This window comes from Candoia aspera, chromosome 4, assembly GCF_035149785.1.
Source record: "Candoia aspera isolate rCanAsp1 chromosome 4, rCanAsp1.hap2, whole genome shotgun sequence".
Classification (NCBI taxonomy): Eukaryota; Metazoa; Chordata; class Lepidosauria; order Squamata; family Boidae; genus Candoia; species Candoia aspera.
In genome coordinates, this window is record NC_086156.1 from 63720070 (window position 1) to 63745453 (window position 25384).

The 25384-nt window shown below is 45.9% G+C and overlaps 1 protein-coding gene across 1 annotated transcript in view; it reads left to right on the forward strand.

The window, feature by feature from the left end:
* SLC9A3 (solute carrier family 9 member A3) overlaps nt 1-25384 on the forward strand; it is a 111831-nt gene that overhangs the window by 82369 nt on the left and 4078 nt on the right. Inside the window, exons 13-15 of the mRNA XM_063304282.1 lie at nt 14625-14801; nt 22674-22731; nt 23858-23965. Of these exons, the coding sequence (XP_063160352.1) occupies nt 14625-14801; nt 22674-22731; nt 23858-23965 (343 nt within the window). The remainder of the gene's footprint in view (nt 1-14624; nt 14802-22673; nt 22732-23857; nt 23966-25384) is intronic.

Genomic DNA, 25384 nt, shown 5'->3' on the forward strand with positions numbered 1-25384 from the left:
AAGCTGTCAACACAGAGGAAGAGGTGGGACAAAGAAAAGGCGGGAAGACAAAGGAGGGAGGCGGGAGGACGTGGAGCCAGTTGTGGCTTTGACAGTCTGAGGTAAAGACCTAATAAAGAATTTCGCATATCCATCATGGCTTGTGCTGTGAGTTTCTGAAATTAGGCCTTAAAATAAAAACCTCACAGAAAGCCACTTCCTCTGCGTTGACAACTTGCGTGATGGTGGCTTCTCAGTCTCTCAGTTGTGAATGGGGTTGCTGCCATCTGCTCTCTTCTTACCACTTGCCCCTTCATTGCTTGTAGTCTCTTCTCTATCCTTCCTTCCCTTTGATGTGTAAGATTAGAGCACCCAGGTGCAATTGTGTAGCATACCAATCTGCTGTGGCTCTGTGAAGCCTTGCTCCAACCTGGCTCACCTTGTATTCTGTGGGGAAACAAGACCCAAACTCCCGCATATAGATGGACATGTTGGTCAAGAAGAACGCCAGCTGCCAGGGGTCGCCATTGAATTTGACTTGTATCTTTTTTGGGGTCCCCGGGTGCACCGCTTCGGTTGTGGGGGCTCCTACATCCCTCTTGGCTTTCCACGTGGCCCCTACTCCTGCGTCGACAGATTGGAGAGTCAAACCCCCTTGTGGGGGTTACAGTGCGGTGTCGACCTCATTGATCCGGTGATGCCCCCCTGGAGAGCTGGGCCGAAAATTCACCCAGCGGATATGCTAGGGTGTCAAGGGCTTTCGATACATGCTGCATCATCACCTCCATGGTTGACATCCTCGCCTCCAACCCACGAATCGCTTGTGGGGTCCCATCGGTGTCTGTCGCAGTCCCACAAGACCCCGGGCTCAGCACTCTTACTTGCTCTTCCAAGGGTTGGGGTACTCTCCCTTCCCCCGCCTTCGTGCCCGACTGTGCACAACTGTGAGGGACCCATCTGCGGCTCTTCCACTATCACATCTGGCGTCTTGGGTTCTCTCACAAAGTCGAGGGTAAGGAGCGCGCTCTCCAGCTCTGTGGTGTTTAGCCAGGGTTCCGTTTCACACTCGCTTTCCCTGCTCCCGGAGCTCTCCTCTGACTCAACCTTATCCTCTTCCCCTTTGGCGTATAGCACCGTCCACTCGGTGGAGGTTGAGGGCGATTGCTCCTTCGCCTTGGGTTTCCCATGTTTTGGCATTATTTCGTTAACTCTCAACTGAGTGACTTTCCCCAGGAAGAGTTCTCGAATATAATAGATTTGCAGCTTAATGTCAGCACTGGGTTATTCAAGCATTCACACAATGACCAGGATCCTTTAACTGTTTAATGAAGCGAAATGACCAGGACAGAAGTAAAGCTGCAAATGGAGAATTCCCGCTAAAACATACATTTAAAACTACATTCCCTTAATTGCTTTCCTTTCCCACGCAAGTATGTCACCCCACTTCCCATCCAGGTAGTGTTGCTGGTGTATCTCTACTGGTTGGCCTTGATGTGAACCACCATAAACATTGATAAGGAAGTGATGGAAGATCCTCTGATAAGGGGTTCTGTGAACCTTTTGATCGGAGGAATATGACTATTCTGTTCTTTTCTGTTCTATTCTTTCATTCAATTTATGTAGCCACCCATCTCAGACCAGTGACTCTGGGCTGTAACAATAATAAAAACAAACAAATAATTAAAAGTCAAATAATTAAAACAATACCGAAAATTAAACACAAATACAGCCAAGAAATCTTAAAATTTTTCAGCACAACCATGAAACAGGAACCTTTGCACACTAGGGGCCCCAGGCCCGGGCACAAAGCCAGGTCTTCAAGGCCTTCTGAAAAGCCAAAAGGGTTGAGGCCATCATAATCTCAGGAGGGAGGATGTTCCAGAGGGCAGGCGCTGTTGGCAGATGCTGGGAAAGCCTTTAGCCCAGGAGAGGTCAAAAAAGTCACACACCAAGCATTTCTATAAAAAATAATTTATTTACAGAAAGCAAAACAAAAGCAAAACACATTTAAAGGACTTAGCTCCCCTTTGGAGCAAGCCTTGCTTGGCTACATTGCCGGCAGAGAAAAAAAGAGGAAGTAAGAAACAAGTCCGGGCAGGTCCTCCTCCCCCCAGGCGATTTGCATGAAGCACGTGAAAGGAGTCAATCAAATACAACCTCTTCACCCGGGCCTAAATGATTAGGTACAATAGCAGTCTTAATCGTTAGTAGGAAAACCTCAACACTCCCCTTTTTATACTATAGATTAAGATGCAAACCAATCTTCTCTGACAACTTTATATGTCTTTCCATTCACATTACTTTACCATTATCTCCCCTTTGGTTTAACAGAAAGCTACCATTCTTCTTCCTGTGTTTTTCCAAACCTAGGTTGTTATAATTCCAAGGCTTTTTAATGTGAAATGGCTTTTCATGCAGGCTTCAAAATCAAGCCTTTGTTTTTCTGTTGATGTGAGCAGCAGTAAATCATCAACATAAATGCACAGATACATACAGCCTTGTTTGTCCTTCTTCATATATACACAGGGATCTGCTTTTCCTTTTTCAAAACCAAAATTCTGCAGTTTTTCATCTACTTTTTGGTTCCAGGATCTAGCAGCTTGTCTTAACCCATAGATTGACTTCTGCAGTTCACAGACTAGATTCTCCCCTTTTTCATAGCCAGGGGGTTGCTGCATGTATAATCTGTGGTCTAAATCTCCATAGAGAAATGCAGTCTGAATGTCATAGTGGTTAACTGACATTCCCTTGAGTGCAGCAACTTTTAACAGTAATGTAATTGATTCACCTTTAGTAACTGGTGCAAAAGTCTTGTCAAAGTCTAAATCTTTCCTTTGAGTGAACCCTTTTGCAACCCTTTTGCTTTATATTTTTGGATTTTGTCATCAGCATCCCTTTTCAGTTTGAAAACCCACCTACAACCCAGACAGCGTTCATTGGGAGGTAGATTTACCAGTTTCCATGTTAATTTTCTTTCAAGGATGCTAATTCCTGTTGCATGGCAGAATGCCAATTTTGTGCAATCTCAGGTGGTAAAGCATTCACTTGTTCTAAAGACTCAGGTTCTGTGAATATGTGAAAAGCCTTTACTGTTTCAGCCTGAAAACGTGATGGAGGAACACCTTTATTACTCCTCTGAGATCTGCGAGGCAATACAGGGCTTAAATTTTGACTCCTATCACTTTCCTGAGAAGCATCTATCTCATCAGACAGATCTTCAGTTTGCTTTTCTGGTTTAATGTCCTCATCAGGCAAAAGATCACCATCAGCAAGTCCTTGCTGTTCTCTTGTGGTGGTCAGTTCAACTGGAGAGCTAGAATTTAATCTCCCCCAGTTTTGTTCAGCAAAAGAAGCGCTTTTGCTAATTATTAATTTCTCTCCCATTATGAACCTGTAGCTCCTTTGGCTTTGTTCATAGCCAACAAAGATGGCTTTCTTTGTTGTGGGGCCTCCTTCCCTTCTCTGCTGTTTTGGGATGTGAACCCATGCAGTGCTACCAAACACTCTAAGATGGCTTACCTTTGGTTTCACACCATAAAACAAATGGAATGGAGTGTCCTGAATCACAGAGTTATACAACCTGTTCTGTACATAAGTGGCAGTAGATATGGCCTCTCCCCAGTACTTAAAAGATAATTGTGAATCTTTAATCATGCATTCCATCGCATTTTGCAAGGTTCTGCCCTTTCTTTCAGCAACACCATTTTGCTGAGGGGTGTAAGGGTTAGAAAGAATTTGTTCTATCCCCTTTTCCACTAGGAACCTTCTGAATTTGTGAGAAAGGTATTCTCCTCCTCTATCACATTGGAGTGCAGATACAGGCCTAGGGAATTTTCCATTTGCCCATGTCACAAAACATTTAAATTTCTCAAATGCCTCATCTTTATGTTTTAAGATGTAGATAAATGTGTATCTTGAGAAATCATCAATGATGGTCATTGCATACCTTGCTTGTCCAAGACTTGGAGCAAAAGGACCAATAATGTCAGAGTGTACAATTTCCAAAGGTCTAGTTGTAACTCTGTCACTGCTTACTCACAGGAGCTTTTAGTGTTTTGCATTCTTTGCAAACTACACAGTCTAAGTATTTATCACAGGGTTTTATCTTTAGGTCAGCACACAGCTGTGGCATTTGTGCTATATACTTGAAATTAGCATGACCAAATCTCCTGTGCATCAGGTGTACACATTGGCCATGATATGGTGTGTTGCCAACTGCAGCCTTGCAGCTTTGCTTCCTTGCATTTTGCACAATGTACAAGGAGTCTTTTAACATACCAGTAGCACACAATTTCCCATTTTTATGTATCTCACAACCATTTTTCTTAAATGTTATGATATACCCTGTTGCAGCCAATTGTGCCACAGATAAAAGGTTTGATTGTAAATTTGGCACATACAACACACCTTTTACAGTTTCTCCTAAGCAGGATAAATACAAGTCACCTTGTCCCATAATTTTGGTCACAGACCCATCAGCCAAAGATACACTTTGTCTTTCAGTTTTAGACAGTGACACAAAAGAGCTTTTACAATTACATAAATGACAACTGGCCCCAGAATCTAACACCCATACATCAGAATTACCCTTCTCAGCAACCTGTGCAATTTGGGTTGTCTGAAGAGCCTTCTTCTGTGTTGCCCTTGTGTTCTTCTGCTCTGTCTTTCTACTCTTGGGTCTCAAGGCACAGTCTCTTTGCAAATGTCCAGCTGAACCACAAGTGAAGCATCGCTGGCTTGCTAGCGCTGTGGCCTCAGGTTCCTTTCCCTTCTTTTCCCTCATTTTCTGGTCTTGCAGCTTTCCAGAAGAGATGGGGGGGAATCTTTCCTCTCTCTTCTCCCATTCAGCGAGTAAGCGCTGTGTAACATACGATGGGGTGAGGTCTGCTTCAGGCATAGCCTCCAGGGTACAAATCAGCGTGTCCCACATTGCATTTAGTGAGGACAGGAGGATATAGGATTTTGTGAGAGGTGTAAATTCCATTCCTCTCTCCTGCAACTCAACAAACAGCTGCTGAATATAATGCAGGTGCTCAGGAAGGCTATCTCCTTCTGCAAGGTAGGCTCTGTACAGCTTTTTCGTCAGAGTAACTTTACTCCCTGCTGTTGCCTTTACATATAAGTCTCTCAAAGCGTCCCAAAGTTGCTTTGCAGACTGCATGCCTCGCACGTGAACTAGCTGATTGTCCTCAACTCCCAAGATAATGGTGGCTCTAGCCCGCTCATCCTGTCTCAGCCATTCAGCACTGGGATTTGGGGGGGTTTGCTCACCAATTTGCAGCCAAAGATTCTCTCTGCGAAGATACATTTCCATCTTCAGGGCCCAATTCAAATAGTTGGTCTCTGATAGGCGCTCCAGAGGCATCGCTGAGGGCTGGGAGGTAGCCATGGCTTCTTCCTTCTTTTGCAAGTCACCTCAGCTGGCTTTTTTGTCCTGTAGACCGGCAGTTGCTGGAAAATCTCCAGGTGGCTCCAAAGAAAATCTTCACAGGTCTTTGCTACCTGCCTTTAAATTGTGCATGAGGTGTGGAGCTGATCTCTCTTTTCTCTCTGGGTTTTACTGGGCTGTTTACTGGGCACATAACCTGTTGGCAGATGCTGGGAAAGCCTTTAGCCCAGGAGAGGTCAAAAAAGTCACACACCAAGCATTTCTATAAAAATAATTTATTTACAGAAAGCAAAACAAAAGCAAAACACATTTAAAGGACTTAGCTCCCCTTTGGAGCAAGCCTTGCTTGGCTACATTGCCGGCAGAGAAAAAAAGAAGTAAGAAACAAGTCTGGGCAGGTCCTCCTCCCCCCAGGCGATTTGCATGAAGCACGTGAAAGGAGTCAATCAAATACAACCTCTTCACCCGGGCCTAAATGATTAGGTACAATAGCAGTCTTAATCGTTAGTAGGAAAACCTCAACAGGCGCCACAGCAGAAAGGGCACATCTCCTGGTCCCTGCCAGCCAACATTCCTTCGCTGACGGGACCCAGAGTGTGCTCATTCTGCCAGACCGGATAGGACGGGTAGAAACAACTGGGAAAAGGCGATCCCTAAAGTAACTTGGTCCCAAGGCATGAAGGGCTTTAAAGGTGACAACCAGCACCTTGAATTGCACCCAGAAACACACTGGCAACCAATGCAGCTCCCAAAGCAGTGGTGTTACGTGTGCTGAGTAGCCAACATTATTTACAACCTGGGCAGCTACATTCTGTACCAGCTGAAGCTTCCGAATGCTCTTCAGGGGCAGCCCCATGTAGAGCGCGTTGCAATAGTCCAAAAGGGAGGTGACAGTGAGTAGAGCCTCCCGGTCCAGGAATGGGTGCAACTGGTGCACAACCCGAAGGTGTGAAAATTAGGTACACTTATGACTCAAATTAGTTTATTCGTTGCTAAAATCAGGTTAAGTTAGTGCTAGTTTCATTCCCTCACTTCTTCCTTCAGGCGAGTGTCCTTGAAATCAGGACAGAATATATTTTAGAGGCCTGAGCTATGCTGGGAAATAAAACATGACGAGATAGCCAGCTAATGAGAAAATAGAAAATAACTGTTCCTTTGAAAAAGTAGGTGTAAGGCCTGAAGAATAATAATTTATTCAGTAAGGCACAAAGAATTGGTATACTTCAACCAATTCTGTACCTTCTAGCCATAACAAATATCTTCTGTGATACTATAGATTTAGTGATACATATCCATGCTCTTGTTATATCCTGCTTGACTATTGCAATGCATTCTCCATGGGGCTGCTCTTCAAAATTGTCGAGGAGTTGCTGTTGGTGCAAAATGCAGCAGCTAGGCTGCAAGCATATAGAATGCAGGGATGATTTGATGCCTGTACTGAAAGATCTGCAGTGGTTACTAGTTGCTTGTCATGAACAACTTAAAGTGTTGGGAGTGATCTTTAAAGCCCTAAAGCAGGATTTTTCAACCAGGGTTCCATGGAACCCTAGGGTTCTGCAAGAGGTCACTAGGGGTTCCCTGGGATATCACAATTTATTTAAAAAATTATTTCAAATTTGGAAATTCAGGCAACTTCACATTAAAGAGGTAAGTTTCATTCTTTATTAGTTTAAGGACACTTTTTTTTTAATTGTATGGCATAGCAGTTAGGTGTTCATGCTGCTTTTTTCTTGCTGGGAAATCCTTGTGAGGTCCAGCAGCCAGATGTGTAGACTGTTAGCCGTGACAAGTCACATTGCCCGGGGTGCACCACGAGGAGGCTAGTCTACATTGCACCAAGTTGGGCTGAGAGAAGAACACTGTTAATGCATACAGACAGGCCTACACATGAAACAAATACAATAATTTTGTAACTTCTGGCCTATATTTGAGCCTGAATATGCAGTTCCTGAGGCCTGGAAAATATTTCAAGGGTTCCTCTAGGGTCAAAAGATTGAGAAAGGCTGCCCTAAAGGCTTGGGGCATGACTCTCTCATGGACCATTTTTCTTTTCCAAACCTGTCTGGTAGTTAAGAACTGTAAGAAGCATCCTTCTGAAGATGTCCTGTGTCAAAGGCAGTGGCATGCTGCTAAAAATTAAAAAGTTGCTCTGCTGGCTCCATTGCCACCACCACTAGCCACAGAACAGCCGACTGTCATGCGCTGCCTTCCCCTGAATAACAATCAGACACTGGTTTGCGAATCAGGCTCTGGTTTATTGCAGGGCAGGTACAGCGTTGGTAGAAAAAAGCTGAGAGTGACAGGAGCGCGCCGGTGCGGGGTTTAAATACCCCGCGCCGGTCAGCGCCCCCTCGCTCACGGTCACGTCACCCCCCTTTGTCCCATGCGTTGCCCTGCCGGTGGGTGAGGGTTTCCGGGATCGCCCATCATCAGGTTTCCATTCTTCTGCTGATTGCTTTCAGCTGGGCGATCCCCGTTGTATTGCCGCTGATGGTTTGGGTGGCTCCGTGATTCTTTTGGCTATTGTTTGTTGGCCGTTAGTCGTTGTAGGTTGATGGCTACTTAACTTGTACCCCTTCACCTATTTCCTTGTCATTGTCATGAGTGCCATTGCGCTGATGACTTTAGCTCAACGGCACTCATGACATACTGCCCCCTTTCCGAATAGTGTTCTCCCTCGGGTTTCTGGGTTTTCCCCGTGGAGCTGTCAAAACGCCACCTTTTTTTTTTTTTTTTCAAAGTTCCCGCCGGAGTAGTTGTCGCCCCTCCCTTTGCTCCTCCCTCTACCACGTGCCTTCCCAGGGTGTGTCCATGGTGCGCATGCTCGGGTTCTAACCTGGCGTGCGCATGCTCCAACCACACCCTGTTTGTTTGGCTCAGTTCGGCGAGGCGAGAGGCGTGGCTGGTCGGGTGCTTCTCAGCTCCAGGTAGGGCCCTTCTTTTCTTATTTAGAGTGCGTCGCCTTTGTTGTGTCTCCTGGGCGTTGCCCCCAGGTTGCCCTGTTGACTTGCTTGCCACTCCCCCGCGGCCGGGGGGCGGGGGGAGGGTGCTGGCGATCGTTTGTCACCACCCCGTGGGCCCGGGGCGGGGGGAGTGAGTCCCGGGGGGGGAAGGTCCACCCAAGTCGCGGGCTTGGGGGGGGCCCTTTCCCTTGGGGCACGGGAGGCGGGGGGAGGCCTGCGGGGGGGGGGGTTTGGTTTTGCTGACCTTGGTTGCGGTTTGTCGGGGTATGCCCGGTGAAATGCTCTGGTCAGGTCAGGCGCGTTAACGTTGTGCGCCGCCACCCATTCCGGGTGGGGGAAGTGTTTCCACCTGACCAGATAGTGTAGAGTTCCTCGTTGCTTGCGGGAGTCGAGGATGTCCCTTATCTCGAAGTGGTGTTGCCCGTCGATCATAAGTGGTGCGGGCTGTGGCGTGCTTGGGTGCCATCGGGAGGTGGTTGCCGGTTTTAGGAGGCTGGTGTGGAACACCGGGTGGAGCCTCCGGAGGTTGTGTGGCAGGTCCAGGCGTATTGCTACCGGGTTCACTATTTGCGTGACTCGGAACGGCCCGATGTACTTAGGCCCCAGTTTTTTCGAGGGTTGGGTTGACTTTAGGAACTTGGTGGATAGATAGGCCATATCCCCCGCCTGGAACGTCGGTTGTTGGCGCCGGTGCTTGTCGGCCTGCTCTTTGTAAGCCGCCTGTGCCTCCTTTAGCGCCGCCGTGATTACTGGCCATGCTTCCGCGATCTTCCGTCCCCAGTCGCTGGCGTCCACCTGTGGTTCCGGGGGTTGAGGTAGCTCCGGTATGGGGACGAAGTCGCGCCCCGAGACTACTTCGAATGGAGTTTTCCCCGTGCTCGTGTGGACGGCGTTGTTGTATGCGACTTCGGCGAACGGGAGCAGTTCGGCCCAGTCGTCTTGGTGGTAGTTCGTATATGATCGTATAAATTGCTCTAAGGTGGCATTAAGAACCTCAGTGGCTCCGTCCGTCTGCGGATGCCAAGCCGTAGATAGGGCCTGTTGGGTCCCCGTCAGCTTCAGGAAGGCCCGCCAGAATTTGGAGGTGAACTGTGTGCCCCTGTCGGTCACCACACGTGCGGGACATCCGTGTAGCCTGTACACGTGGATGAGGAAGAGTTTGGCTAGTTGTTGTGAGGATGGGACCGACGTGCAGGGGATGAAGTGGGCCTGCTTTGAGAAGTAGTCCTTCACCACCCAAATGGCCGTTTTCTTCTGGCTGGGTGGGAGGTCCACTATAAAATCCATAGAGATTTCCTCCCATGGGCGGGAGGGTTCTGCCACCCGTTGCAATAGCCCCGCGGGTTTGCCTGGTGCCCGTTTGGCCCTAGCGCACGTTGGGCAGGACGCCACGTAGGTTTTTACGTCTCGCCTGAGCGCGGGCCACCAGAATTGGCGCCGTGTTAGGTGTAGGGTCTTGAGGAACCCAAAGTGTCCCGCTTGCTTGGCGTCGTGTGACCTATGCAAGATCGCCTGGCGCTGCGAGTCCGGGACGTAGATTCTGCCTTCCCCCCATGCCAGGTCTTGCGCCATCGTTACCTTGTCGGGGTTCGCCAGGAACCAGGGGTCGGTTTTGAGGGCGGCGGCGAGGTCCGTGCGCATTCCCCCTGGTAGTTGCGGTTGGCTTCTTTCCGTCGCCGGTTGTCCCGCCGTCGGCTGCGCCGTAGCGTCGAGCTGCCTCCGTGCGCCGCTTCGGGTGGTCACGGCCATCCCCAGTTGCGAGGCGGATAGGACCGTCCCAATGGTGTCTGGGGCGGGCTCTTCGTCTTGGGGCAGTCGGGAGAGGGCGTCGGCCAGGAAGTTCTTCTTGCCCGGCATGAACTTCAGCTGGAAATCAAAGCGGCTGAAGAATTGGGCCCATCGGACCTGTTTTGGGCTAAGGCGTCTAGGCGTTCGTAGGGCCTCGAGGTTCCGGTGGTCCGTCCAGACCTCGAATGGTTGGGTGGCTCCCTCGAGTAGGTGTCGCCATGTCTCTAGTGCCGATTTCACCGCGAAGGCTTCTTTCTCCCAGACGTGCCATCGCCTCTCTGTCTCAGAGAACTTCCTTGACAGGTAGGCGCATGGTTTCAGGAGCCCCGTGGAGTCTTTCTGTAGTAGGATGGCTCCCAGGGAGAAGTCTGAGGCGTCGGCTTGGACCACGAACGGCCGTTCTGGGTCCGGGTGCGCGAGGATTGGCTCCGTAGTGAACAGCGCTTTCAGCTTGTCGAATGCGGTCTGGCACGCGGGAGTCCAATTCAGCACTGTGCCTGGGTTCTTGGCGCGTCGGGTGTCCCCCACCCCTTTGGTTTTGAGGAGGTCCGTTAAGGGGAGGGCTATCTCAGCGAACCCCCGGGCGAATGACCTGTAGAAATTCGCGAATCCCAGGAAGCTCTGTAGTTGCCGTCTGTTGCGGGGCCGCTCCCAGTTTAGCACCGCTTCGACTTTTGCGGGGTCCATTTCGATGCCGTCCCCGGAGATTCGATACCCCAAATAGTCTAGGCGCTCTTTGTGAAACTCGCACTTTGTAGGCTTCGCATAGAGCTGCGCCCTTCTGAGCTTGTCGAGGACTTGCCTGACTAAGGTTACGTGTTCCTCGTGTGTTTTTGTGTAAATAAGGACGTCGTCGATGTAGACCAGGACCCCTTTAAACAGATGTTCATGCAGTACCTCATTGATGAGCTGCATGAACACCCCAGGGGCCCCCGCGAGTCCGAAGGGCAGTACCTTGTACTGGAAAGCGCCTAGGGGGCAGTTAAACGCCGTCTTCCATTCGTCCCCCTCCCTGATTCGGATGCGATAGTACGCCTCGCGAAGGTCCAATTTGGAAAAGACTTTGCCCGTGGACAGGTGGGCGAGCATGTCCTTCACCAGGGGTAAGGGATATTTGTTGGACAGGGAAGCCGCGTTTAGGCCCCGGTAGTCGGTACAGAGCCGTAGGGTCCCGTCTTTCTTCTCCCGGAATAAGACGGGGGCTCCGACCGGTGAGCATGCTGGCTCTATGAATCCCCTGTCTAGGTTTTTATCGATGAACTCCCGGAGGGTTGCCATCTCCTTCGGGGTCATCGAATAGATTTTTGGTCGAGGTAAGGGGACGTCGGGCAGTAGGTCGATCCGGCAATCCGTCTTGCGGTGGGGGGGTAGTTGGTCAGCCTCTGCCTCTCCGAAGACCTCGGAGAAGTCGGCGTATTGTTCTGGTAGGTCTGCTGGGTTAGCGGCGTTGTCTTGTGTGGTCGCCTCCGCTCGTCCTACCGTGGGGTTGCTTTTGCCGGCTGGAACTGGTGCTCGATACTCGCCGTCGCCGAATGTGAAGGTGCGGGTCGCCCAGTTGATCCGCGGGTTGTTTTTCGCGAGCCATGGCATCCCCAGGACTGCAATGGGCCGTCCGATGTGCGTGACTACGAACGATGTGCGCTCAGTGTGAGCGCCCATTTGCAGGGTGACCGGCTCGGTTTGTAGCGTGGCTGGTTTCCCTCCCGCTGTAGAGCCGTCCAGCTGGTGGAATGCCAGCGGCGTGGGGAGGGGGAAGCAGCGGAGGTCGAGTTTGGCGACTAGGTCGGGGTGGATGAGGTTTTTTGAGCACCCCGAGTCCACTAGTGCCGCGGCCGTGGTGGCTCCGTTTCCGGTGGAGAGTTGAATTGCTGCCAATATTACGGAGCTTTTGTCGTTTCGTTGAGGTGGTCCGCGTTGCTGTCCCACCGCCTGCCTCGCCACGCGTCTCAGAGCAGGCGGGGAGCATTTCCCGCCGGCTGGTCGGGGTCGGTATTGTCCTCTTCCCCCCAGTAAGCATCCCAGCTCTCTTTCGGTGTCGCTGTGGCCACGGTCATTCGGCGGTGAGGCGGCGGCCCCGGGTTGGGTGGTTTGGGGCTAATTTTCGGGGTGGGCTTGGGCGCGCTGGTCGGCGGTCGGTTGGCGAAGCAATCCGCCGTCTTGTGCCCTAATTTGCCACACCTCCCGCAGGGCTCCCGGTTGAACTTCTTTTTAGGGTATATGGGGCCGGCCATCCCCCCGTGTGGTGCGGGTACCTTTTTCCCGGCATCGTTTGTGTCTTCCGTGGTTGTCATGAGGAAGGTGCGGTGCGCGTGTTCGGCTTTCCCCGCGAGGTGGATCCACCCGTGTAATGTTTCTGGGTCGTCGCGGTAGAGGGCCCATTGGAGAACGTCGCGGTTGAGCCCCCTTTTGAAGATTTCCAGCAGGGTGGTCTCGGACCAGTCGCTGACCTTCCCCGCGAGGGCTTTGAACTCCAGGGCGTAGTCAGGGACCGTGCGGGTGCCCTGTTTAAGTCTTTGGAGTGCGCTTTTCGCCCGCACTTTGGCTAGGGGGTCTTCGAAGTAGTCTTTCATCTCTTTGATGAAAGCAGGGAAGGTGGCGAGGGCGGGGGAGCTGGACTCGTACAGTTGGACGTACCAGTCCGCCGCCCTGTCTTGGAGTTTGATCGCCACGGCGGCGATCTTGTCGGCCTCGGAGTCATAGGAGTGTCCGTGCCTCCCCATGAACTCCCTAGCGTTGGTCACAAAAAACGAGAGTTTTGTGGGGGTCCCATCGAAGAAGATGGGGAAGTCCTTTGGGGCCCGGGCGTTTTGTGCGGCCCCGCCTCTCGCTTCTCGGGGTGTGGTGTCGGCCGCCTGTGCCGTCTGCTGGCCCTCCGCTGGCCCGTGTGGGTTCGATGCTTCGCTCGGGGTGTGGGCTTGTGCGGGGACGTCGTTGGGTGGCGCGGGGGGCATAAGCGCCTGGAGCATGGTCCGGAGTTCCGTCAGCTGAGCCCGCATGGCCGCGAGTTCAGCTCGTGCCTCCTCGTCCACAGCCCGCGCCGCCGCTGGGGCCGGTTCCGTTGGCGCGTCCTCGGGGGTGGGTTGCCGGCGGGGTTCATCGTCCCTCTGCCGCGGGTCCGCTTCCTCCGCCGTCTGATGGGTGTCTCCGTCGTCCTCCTCCGTGTCGAGCGCCGTGGGGCTGTCGCTCCACGCCCGTTGCTGGGGTGCGATGTGGGGCGCGGGGTCCTCCTCTGGTTTCGGAAGTCGTGCTGCTCCCTCCCACGGTCGGGTTGCCTCCGTCGCCATCTCCCCTTGGGGTTGGAGCTGAGGCTCGGGTCGGGTTGGGTGGGCGTCCATGGCTCCGGGAGTCCGCGGTGCCTCTGGCCTTGGTCGGTCCTCCTCTGTCTCTTGCCGCGCGGCTCGCCCTCCTTGCCCGCGCCGTTCCGGCCTCATCTTGCTGGTCTTCTCGCCGTCTACTCCTCCCGCGGCTCGTTGTCGTCCGGTGGGGCTCGGCGAGGCTGAGTTTATGACTCTCAGCTTTATGTCATGCGCTGCCTTCCCCTGAATAACAATCAGACACTGGTTTGCGAATCAGGCTCTGGTTTATTGCAGGGCAGGTACAGCGTTGGTAGAAAAAAGCTGAGAGTGACAGGAGCGCGCCGGTGCGGGGTTTAAATACCCCGCGCCGGTCAGCGCCCCCTCGCTCACGGTCACGTCACCCCCCTTTGTCCCATGCGTTGCCCTGCCGGTGGGTGAGGGTTTCCGGGATCGCCCATCATCAGGTTTCCATTCTTCTGCTGATTGCTTTCAGCTGGGCGATCCCCGTTGTATTGCCGCTGATGGTTTGGGTGGCTCCGTGATTCTTTTGGCTATTGTTTGTTGGCCGTTAGTCGTTGTAGGTTGATGGCTACTTAACTTGTACCCCTTCACCTATTTCCTTGTCATTGTCATGAGTGCCATTGCGCTGATGACTTTAGCTCAACGGCACTCATGACACCGACTGGCACATTGTTGCTGTCAACCAACTCACAATATTCCAGAAAATTTAACCATCAGCTCTTGCAAGCCGGTACAAGCCAGCTGCAACACACCATTGTTTAAAGGTCCATTTTTTTGGAACGCAGGAGAGAGCCTTTGTTTTGTACTGTTCACAGGCTACACTCCTTTGAGTTGTATTTGGCCCCACTCTTTCAGTGTTTAGGAATTATTTTAGCATGTTTTAGTTTTTAGATTTTGTTAGCCACCTTAAGCATCCATCAGAGAAGAAAGACGGGTATAAATCAAACAAATACATAAATAGTAGGACTTTCCTTTCCAGATATCATGTTCGAGTTATATTCCGTTTTTATGAAGCACTAACATATATATGTACTAACAAAAATGTTAACCATCGTTTTTTATTCTTCAAGTCTGGGATTGATGTGAAACAGGGAAAGATTATAAATGAGACAATATAAAATAAAAATATGTAGCTAAACATCTGTGTCATAGATGCATATTTTTTCCATCTTTTTCCCTTTGTTATAGCAAAAACTTCTATACAGTCGTCATGAAATAACTCTGAATGAAGATGAGAAGCAAAACAAAGAAATTTTCCACAGAACTATGAGGAAGAGGCTGGAGTCTTTCAAGAGCACGAAACTAGGTTTGAATCACCCTAAGAAACTAAACAAAATTCACAAGAGAGACCGTGGCCAAAAACGGGTAAGACCATACATTTGAGATTGCCTAAGCAACACCTAAAAACAAAGGAAAATCTACTAATGGCATTAACTTTATATATTTGTTTAGCATGCTTATGCTTTGCTTTCCTCACCTAAGCAATTCTCAAAGTTGCTTGCAGAATATTTTTATAATAAAATCATATGCAAATGATAGCACAAGAACAGAAATTACATGCCCAGGTGTCAGGATTATTCAGGCAGTAATATTTCCTGCTGGCTTTTTCTTGTTTATTCTCACCAATCATTATTAAATGAAAGCTCTTTTAAGACTGCAGACAACACTCTTCCTCCAGTGAGGCACTGACTAGGTTCCAGTAGTCTCACATCCTTCAGTCCCCTGAAACATCATCAAGGATCAAACCCAATGGTGGTAAAGATCATACTTGAAAACACTCTATCCACGTCATCACAGTCAATAGGCTAAAAAGGGAGTCCTAGATAACATGGTAAAATTTCCCCCTTTCTTTCTGCTTTCCATTGTTCCTCCTCCTCCTCCTCCCCCTCCTCCCCCCAGTCCAGGCTATTCCTCACTCAAAGGGGTACCCTCTGGGAGACTATGAGACTAAAACAGCTAGCAATCAGAGACAGCTGATTACACAGGTGGAGAAGAGCAAGAAGCAAGTGCCTATTGGTCATGCAAACAAGGGAGAGAGACACTTAAAGTGTAAATATTACTTACAGCCTAACCAAATTACTCTACAAATATTAAACAACAGTGTAAACAGAGGACAATGGGGATCCAAAAGAGCAATTATCTTATCTTTAAGCCAGTTACTATGATGCGAAAGGCACCTGGTTGATTTGGAAAAAGATGAATGGCTCCCATTCAGCAGAGGCTGCGAGCAAATTTTACTTAGATTCAGGCAGCCCATAATCTCTAGCACGCTATTTAAAATGAGGCCCTTTCTGCACCTCCTTTCAATAGTCCCAATATGCATGTTTCATTCAGAGGAACTCAGCCCACTCCTAAGCCAACTGGACCTAGAGAGCACTGTTACCTTAAAGAACAAAAGTGACAACTCGACTTCAGATAACCTCAAGGACACCTCACCAGTTCAACCCCTGAGAGAAGATGGCCCAGGCAAACACTGCACTGCCTACAGCAAGACGGTGCACAGACGATCTTCTGGACGGAAATCTGATTAACTCCTTCAGTGCCTTGCCAGACTTGGAACAAGCTGACATTATAAAAAGACTGGATGATCTGAGAGAGACTCTAGTGGTAACACGTAAAGCAGCCAAACCACTAATTGATTGAGTTTTACCAACCACCCATGACAATTGTAATTATTTTGAGAAAGATCTTGCTGGCACTTGTGCCCCTTCCCTTGCCAGGTGGAACTCAGACATGTAGATCATCAATACAGAGGCCCCTGGAATAGATCCAAATCCCTTCACTTTGCCCCCAGTTAAAACAGTACAGCACTTAATAACTTCAAAGAACAAAAGATTGGATGCTGGGGACAGACAAGAGGAAGGTGTTAATTGCTTAAAACCCTGGGAACCACAACCAGAGTTAGGTGGTGGGTTACACCAGTAATTTGAGACAGATAACTGCAGTCTAACTCACTCAAAAATTGGCACCTCTTCCAGCTCTCCAGGCAAACCTCTGCCTCAGGAATCAGAGGAACTTATGAGAAAGACAGCCTCTGAGGTAGGAAGAAGACCACCACCCAGGACTGAGACAACCCTTCTGGCCACTGACAGATATGAAACAACAACCTGTTGATGCTTACCACCCTATGTGTAAGCCACCACACAATTCACCTGAACCCACACAGCAGCAAGAGAGCGGTAAAGGCCAAATTTCAACCAATGTGTCTTTCTAGATACTGAAGGAATGCTGGACCTTATCTTACCTGCAGGATGACTGCATGAACCACACCATCCAACTACAGACCTCAGCACAACGCCAGTCATCCCTCCTGACAATAAACAAGGAAGTTCTATTCGGCTATTGACATGGAATATAGCTGGATGGAAGAATGGAATGTCAGATGGAGACCTGTTGGAATTCCTCTCCAAGTTCGACATTATAGCACTCCAAGAGACATGGCTAACCACCAGTGATGAGGAAGCTCACTTAACAGGCTTCAGATCCTGGTTTACACCAGCACGCAAATTTAACTCAAAAGGGCAGGCCTCAGGGGAATTATGCGTACTTGCTAAGGCAGAGCTGGGCTGGCAAGGGCAGCAATTGGTCCTTAGAGGAGACCCCTTCTATCTTCTAGCTATCCAATTCAAATACAAACTATCTGAAGTTGTGCTGCTAAATGCATACATACCACCATACTCCTCCCCCTGTTTTTCTTCTGACATTTGGGTGCAATTAGAAAACAGTTATAGAGATAAACATAAAACATCCCAAAGCCACTGTGATCCTACTGGGAGACTTCAATGCTAGGGTGGGGGCTTCTTTGTATGATTACGTACACTTGGGCATCATACCTGAGAGCTATTTAACAAATGACCCACCCTGGCACTCCAGAGACTTTAAAAGGAACACGGCCGGCTCCAAACTGATCTCTTTGATATATACATGCAATCTTCACATCCTAGGAGGCAAAGGCAGCTGCTTCACATATCCCTTTACCTTCCATGCTGGGAATGCTAGTAGTGTCTTGGATTATATATCTGCCTCAACAGACAAAACGAACTTATTCTCAGACATTCAAGTTCACATGAGGGAGTGATCACCAACCAATTGCAGTTAAATTCTGTGGCAATTCCAATTTACGATTGTCAACAATACATGACGAGGTTATTCGCTAACCTTGAAGTGAGGCAAGACAGGAGGCTTAAATGGTCTAAGGTGGATACTAAGGCAATTTCCAATTTTATGATATCCGAAAGGGCCCAGTCTTGGGTGAAAATGGTTGTTATACCTACTCAAGACCCAAACAGAATCCTTACTGGATATGCCAATTTGTGCAGCACATTAAGAAACTTCTTAATAGACAAACTGCCAGTTAGGAACCGACAGCCTGTAAGATCTAACTGGTTCGACCTTGATTGCTCTTGCTCAAGAGAGACCCTAAGAGCAGCCATGCGTTTGGTTCAAAGAAACCCCACACCAAACAACCACGCCAAGATGCTAAAGCTCAGACACAATTATAAGAAACTAACAGCCACTAAGAAGGCTCAATAAAACAGCTAAAGTTTGGTCTGAGCTAGAAGAGTCAGCAAAAGGGTCTAACCCAGACGTATTTTGGAATATCGTATCTGGCATGTTGAAGGAACGTAAGCTCCTACTTGATATCCCCATTTCAGCTTCAGTCTGGGAGGATTTCTACACTACCCTATTTGCCAGTCCCAAGCAGGACTATCCAGAAAAGATTACTCAGCCTCTGACCCTTGATAATCTTCCTCCTTGGCTACCAGTGACAGTGACAGAAATTAAACACATCATTCAATCACTGAAACCCAATAAGGCACCTGAAGAAGACTTCCTACCACCAGAACTTTTCAGGACACACACCAACTGGTGGGCCCCATTATTGGCAGGACTCTTTACATACATAGACAACGCTGGCCATATTCCAGCAGGATGGGAACTTTCCATCATAGTTCCCATACACAAAAAAGGAGACAAGGAAGACCCTAAAAATTACAGACCCATAAGCCTTATTGATATAACTAAGATGTATGCAAAACATCTCCTGAGAAAAATAGACTGGGCAATGAAGAAAAATATACTAGTGGAAGAACAGGCTGGGTTTAGACATGGGACTCCACAATAGACAATTGCGTCATTTTACAACATCTTATTACTAAATATACAACTGATGGAAGGCACTTGTTTACATCTTTTATTGATCTTAGCATGGCATTTGATTCCATAGAGAGAGATATCTTATGGAAAAAGCTGGCCAAGTTAAATATGGAACCCAGACTTTTATACTTGATAAAGACACTCTATACAAATACCCACCTGAAAGTCCGTACTGGAGTCAATGGCTCTCTTACACAGAGCACACCCACCCACAAAGGTGTCAGACAAGGATGTATCTTGGCCCCAATGTTGTTTAATCTCTATGTTAACAACATTCCAGGATTCCTCCGTTCTATGGATGTTCACATGCCAAAGATCGTCAACAGACCTATCAATATCCTCTTGTATGCAGATGACATGGTTTTGATGGCACATTCCCAAGTAGGCCTGAGAAGATCGATGGGGAAATGTGCTTACTGCGCCTCAAACTTTTTGAATATTAACAAGTCCAAATCCAAAGTGGTGGTTTTTGGGAAAAGACGGGACAAATACAATTGGCACTTGGATGGGGAGCCTATAAAACAAATAGACTCTTTTTCATATTCAGGGGTGGTTTTTACAGATACAGGGCCTTGGGTTAATCATTACAAGCAAAGTTCTGCAAAGGCCACAGCAAGTTCTAAAACACTAATTAACCTACTTAGTTATAACCACCTTTGCTCTCTGCTCTCCATTCTGAAGGTCCACAAGGCAAAAGTTGTACCAGTGCTAACATATGGTGCCGAATTGTGGGGCCTATCAAAGGCCTCCTTACTCGAACAAAATCAAGCATGCTTTTTAAGAACTATTCTGGGGACTGACAGGAATGCACCTGCAGCAGCAGTAAGAGCTGAAACAGGCACCCATTCCATTTACAGTCTATCAGTAACCAAAGTCTTTAACTACTGGTTGAGGATTCTCCCAATGGAACATGATAGACTACCAAAAATGTGCCTTGAAGAACAGATGGGCACACCTCAACCCACCACATGGATCAATCAACTCCTCCAAACTATCGCATTCCTCGGCTTTTCATCACAATACTTACTTTCAGCTGGAGACCAGGCCAAGGCAATATTCAAACAAAGAGTCTTGGATGTTAATGCCCAAACAGACATTGAGTCACTTGCACACAATAGGGCTTTGAAATGGCTGGCCAAGAATAAACTGTCCTTTCAAATAGAAAAATACCTGACAATGGGTCTGACTCAATACCATAGGATAGCTCTTACTAGAGCAAGATGTGAGCAACTAGATTCTATGGTCAAATACAGACAATTCCACCAAGTGCCTTACGTTGAGAGGACATGTGTTTGTGGAGCACCCAAAGTAGAAGACATTGCACATGTCCTATTTAACTGCCAACTATATGCCCCAGTAAGGGCTCAGTACCTTCAGACATTAATTGACAGAACCACATACTGGGACTGTAACAAAAGATTATGTTACTTCCTCCAGGGCACAAATATGTATGTGGTCAATAGAACTGTTAAGTTTATGGTTAGGGCTATACAACTGAGAATGCAATTTATAGAACGCATTGGGGTGGCATGTAAAGGTGATGAATTCATTTAAACTCATATTGTTTCTGTATTTTATTACCTGTTTTATTATATCTTGCATTTTTATCTTACAATTTTATCTCCATTTTGCCCTACTGTATTTTATCTTATTTTATCGCACCATAGTATATTTTAGCTAATTTTATTGTATTTTAGTTGTTTTATGGCATTATATTTTATATCTTATAGTGGCTGATGCCCAACTTTCTGATATGGTCATTTGACTAATCAATAAAGTTACTTACTTACTAAAATAAGTAACTGTGAATCGGGGGTGGATCAGAGGAGTTGCAACACAGAGAAAAAGGGTGGGACTTTGATTGCATAGTTGTGGTTGCCATCTTGACTTTTTCAACCCCTACCAAGAGGACAAGAGGTGAATGTGGCCATCCTTGCTGCTTGTTAGTTGAATTATTTGAAGATACCTTTCTTGCTGGATTTTGCCTCTCTTGCTAACCTTTGCTCATTTCTGCCTTTGCCTTCATAACCTCATTCCTATATTTTTAGGCTGAAACTTTGTACACTTCTTTGTTCATAAGCCCTTCCTTCCATTTCCAATAAGCATCTTTCTTTAATCTCAACGCCTTTGTGAGCTGCTTGTTCAACCATATTGGCTTTTTTAGATATCTGCTTTTTTTTCTTGATTGGTACTGTTTGAGACTAAACTATTCTTAATTTCCTTTTCAAGAAGTCCCAGCCAACTAAAACTGCTTTGGTTTTGTGGTTTTTTCCCTGTAGTTTCTTCTTTATTATTTCTCTTAGTTTATTAATAATGGCCATCCTAAAATCCATGGTTTATATTTTACTGTGTGTTTTTTGTGTATTTGTTAAAATCAAGAATTCTAACAGTACATTTTAATATCTTCAATTAAATCTTCCTTATTAGTAAGTACCAAATCCAAGGTAACAGATCCTCTAATGCCCACCTCCACCTTTTAAAAGAAAAAATGATTGCAAACACAAGTCAATAAGTTTTCTGACATCTTTTTTGTGGCAGAATTAGCCTTCCAATAACTGTCAGAGTAGCTGAAATCTTCCATCACCACTACTACATATTTTTGAGGCTTAGTTACAGTATATGTTTTAATCTTCATTTATATCTTCTGATTGGTTTGGCAGTCTGTAGTGGATTCCTGTCACTCCTTTAACCCAGATACATTGTTACCAGTGGACCTCTATGCAGGCAAGTTCATTTCTGATACACAACACTACACTACTTCCTTTCTTGCTGCCTGTCCCTCTGAAACAAGGTGTCCCCATACACTGGAGATATACCATGGTTCAGTAATCCTTATTATGTCATACTTACCTAGCTTCCTTATGATATCTAGCTTATCCTACTTGTTTACCATACTTCGTGCATTAATGTAGAGACATTTAAGATAAGGTAGTCTCCCTGTGTTCAACTTCCCTTTTTTGTTATGCCCTTATTTCCTTCGTTTCTTTATTAAACTAGTAATTTTCATGCACTATCCTTTTCTGCTCTATTTAATCCATTATTAGTCAATTCATTATTCACCAAAAGATCTAAACAAGCTAGAGCAGCAAGCTGAAATAAATAGGATGGAATTTAACAGGGAGAAATGTACGATTCTGCATCTGGATAGAAAAAGGGAAAGGCACGAATATAGTATGGGGAGATCCTGGCTTAACAGTACATGTGAAATGGATGTGGGTGCTCTTGTCATAGATTAAACATGACCCAGCAGTGTAATGCAGTTGCTAAAAAAGCAGATTACTTCCAGATCATAGGAAACAAATGTTCCGAACTAGACCCCACTTGAAATTCTGTGTCCAATTTCTGGACACCACAGTACAAAAGGACAGTGACACATTGAAGGAAGTTCAGAGGGAGGCTACCAAGATGATAAGTGGTCCAGAAACCAGGCCCTATGGAACAGTTAAAGGATCTGGGTATGTTTAGCCTATAGACAGACAATTGAGAGGAGATATGATAGCTGCTTCATGTGGTCACATGAAAAAGGGAGTAGACTTATAATCTGTTGCCCAAGGAGGCAGGACCAGAAACAGTGGGTTATAACTAAAATAAGTTTAAGGCTATATGTTTAGAGGAACTTCCTGACTGAGCTGTGAGCCAGTGGAATAGGCTAACACATGACATGATTAATTATCCTTTGCTGGAGGTCTTCAAGGGAGTGGCAAAGGAAAGGCCTGCAGCCCTAAGGTGGCTGTGACCCCTGTCTTTACTATTTTTATGCCGCTCCCCTGAGATCAGTCACCAGAACCTGTGTAATTTATGAAATGGCAGTGGCTGTAATCCTTTGTAAAATCCTGTTTTATAGGATTGAGAACATTGCACAGAAATTTAGTTTTATAAATTGGTCTATGTAAAATTAAAATGAATTGGAGATGTTTATATAATAGGCAATATATTTGCATTAACTAAATATTTTAATTATGAAATAAAATATTAACTTTGTATTACATGTTGGACCTGCAATAAGATACCTATATTAAACTGTATATATTCCATACAATATATAATATGTATGTATATGGTCATTTCTTATTTTTTCAGAAAAATAGTAATGTCATACCAAATGGAAATCTATCTACAGGTACTATAAAAGGAAAAGGTAAATGCACTTTTTTAAAGATAAGTACTGTAGTGCAAAGTATTGAGTAACATAACTAGCTGCCTAGAATCTCTGGATTTCAGCAGTGTAGAAATATGAAAATAAATAAATATATTCTATTTCTCTTGCCAGCTAACATCATATTAAATAAATATTTCCCAATTTTCCACTGTTTTTACTTTATCACTTATTCATGGTTGAATGTCTAGGGGGTGGATGGCCCATAAAATTTGCCAAGATCATGCTGACTTTCAGCTCCAAACTTCGGTAATTTTTTAATTTAAAAAATATATTGAAAACGTTAATTAATAATAATAAAATAACTGCTAGTCCTGGCAGACCTGTTTTTCATGAAAATTCTAGAACATGCTACCTGAAGACCAAAATAAGAACCAAACTTTTACCTCCACCTCCAGCAGCATTCTTGGGAGCAAATTTTTACTTTAAAAAGTGAAATGTGACTAAAAAGGCCATTTTTGTAGCCCATTCAGTTTGTTGTCAAGGCCTTCAGAGATGATCTTAGGCTCATTTTAAAAAGGCATCTATAATTTAAATTGAGAGCAAGTTTAGTGTGGTTAAGGCATCAGGCTAGATCATGAATTCTAGTCCTGCCTTAGACGCAAAGTCAGCTGGGCCAGTCCCTCTCTCTCAGCCCTAGGAAGGAGACCATGGCAAATCACTTCTGAAAAACCTTGCCAAGAAAACCTCAAAGGGTTGTCTAGGCAGTCGCCAGGAGTCAAACACTGACTTGAAGGCATAAAAAAATAAAAAATATATTTAAACCATTCAAAGCTAAACCTGATTAATTTGTCCAGAAATTTCTGTTCTGCACTATATATTAGGAGTTTTAAAATAAGATAAAAGCTTAATAATAAAACAGAAATCAATACAAATACCTACTGATTGAGGAATTGTAATCAGTGTGTTTGTTTTATTATTCCTATAGAAATCAGATTTGAAATTGTGTATTACATTGTGTGAAACTGTGTGTTACAAGTTTGAACGTATGTTACATTCAGTAACGTTCTTTCAATAGAATAATATCATTTTTTTAAAAGTGATAGACTCTCTTAGAACATAATGACCTTGGTCAGTTATTATATAAATAAATGTTATTTTATTCCAGAAATTGAGTTTTCTGAACCAGAGGAGAACGATTATGGCCATCCACAGATAGGTGGAGCAGTAGACTTCCTTAATTATGTCAACGAAGATAATTTCACAGATACAAATGGTAAAGGAATTAGTATGTATCGTAGTAGTCTAAAAGCATTTTACTGTGTTAGCATGTCTCTTGATACACAGGTATAAAGAAACAAAAATTCGTTTTCTAGAAATGTGGAACAGAAGATGTGTACACCATGTTTCAGCAATGTGAGAATGTCAGTTATTCAAATCGAAGTGTTAAAAACTGCACAAGTATATACTGTACCACAGAAATTAAAATGCTTTGGATATTATGCCAATCATGTATAGTAGTTATAACATGAAGCTCAAGATGGCTGGAGAAAGTTAGTGTTTCTCAGATAAATAGTGGAAAGTGTCAGCAAATTTAATTCTATTAGAAACCATTCTTGGATTATAATATTATATATGATTTTGAGTCACATCTTTGATCTGAGTTTTCTTTTCCATAGAATCATATTTCAGCTTGACTTAACATTTTCAATATTGATATAATGTATTTTATATTTTTTCATTTATATTATTTTAATTTTTTAAAGTTTCAGATGGGGAAAGTTAGTCAAGTGTCAGAGTGAAGGGCTTGGAAGTGCTATATCAGCAATGATGAAATGATAAAAATTGTTGCTCATTTGGGGGTGGGGGATAACTTCCAAGGGTTAAAGAAATGAAAATAGTATATGAGAGTATAATTACTGTTCTCCAGAGTAAGGACAATACAAACAATCTATTTAATTACTTGATTAGAAAAATATTGTGTGCACAGAGCTACTGCAGAACTTTCAGTCCAAAAGTTGATTAGGCACATTTCTGTTTCAGACTGTCCAAGGTCTGCCACTGAATATTATATTTAAAGATAGTTCTGGCCTACTCATTCCAGTAATGGAAAGACAGAAAGGGGGCTGTCATGGAAAATGACAAATATGAAGAAATGCACAAAAAATTAAGAAAAGGAGGCAAACAGAAAAGATCTATATGTTTTTTCAAATAGATTTTATAGAAGATTCCCAAAACATTCTAGATATTTTGCTTTGACAACTATCATTAGACTCAGTGATAATAACAGAGATAAATCCTGCTGTAAAACACTAACATATTCTAGAGGTGACGGACTTGTCCCTGTGGGAGCTGGGGGTGTTGACGACCGACAGGAAGCTCTGGCGTGGGCTGGTCCATGAAGTCATGAAGAGTCGGAAGCGACTAAACGAATAAACAACAACAACAGAACACTAACAAATGACAGCAGGAGGTATTGTGTATGGTGTTGTTGTTTATTCGTTTAGTCGCTTCCGACTCTTCGTGACTTCATGGATGCCAGAACTTCCTGTCGGTCGTCAACACCCCCAGCTCCCCCAGGGACGAGTCTGTCACCTCTAGAATATCATTCATCCATCTTGCCCTTGGTCGTCCCCTCTTCCTTTTGCCTTCCACTCTCAGCATCAGCATCTTCTCCAGGGTGTCCTGTCTTCTC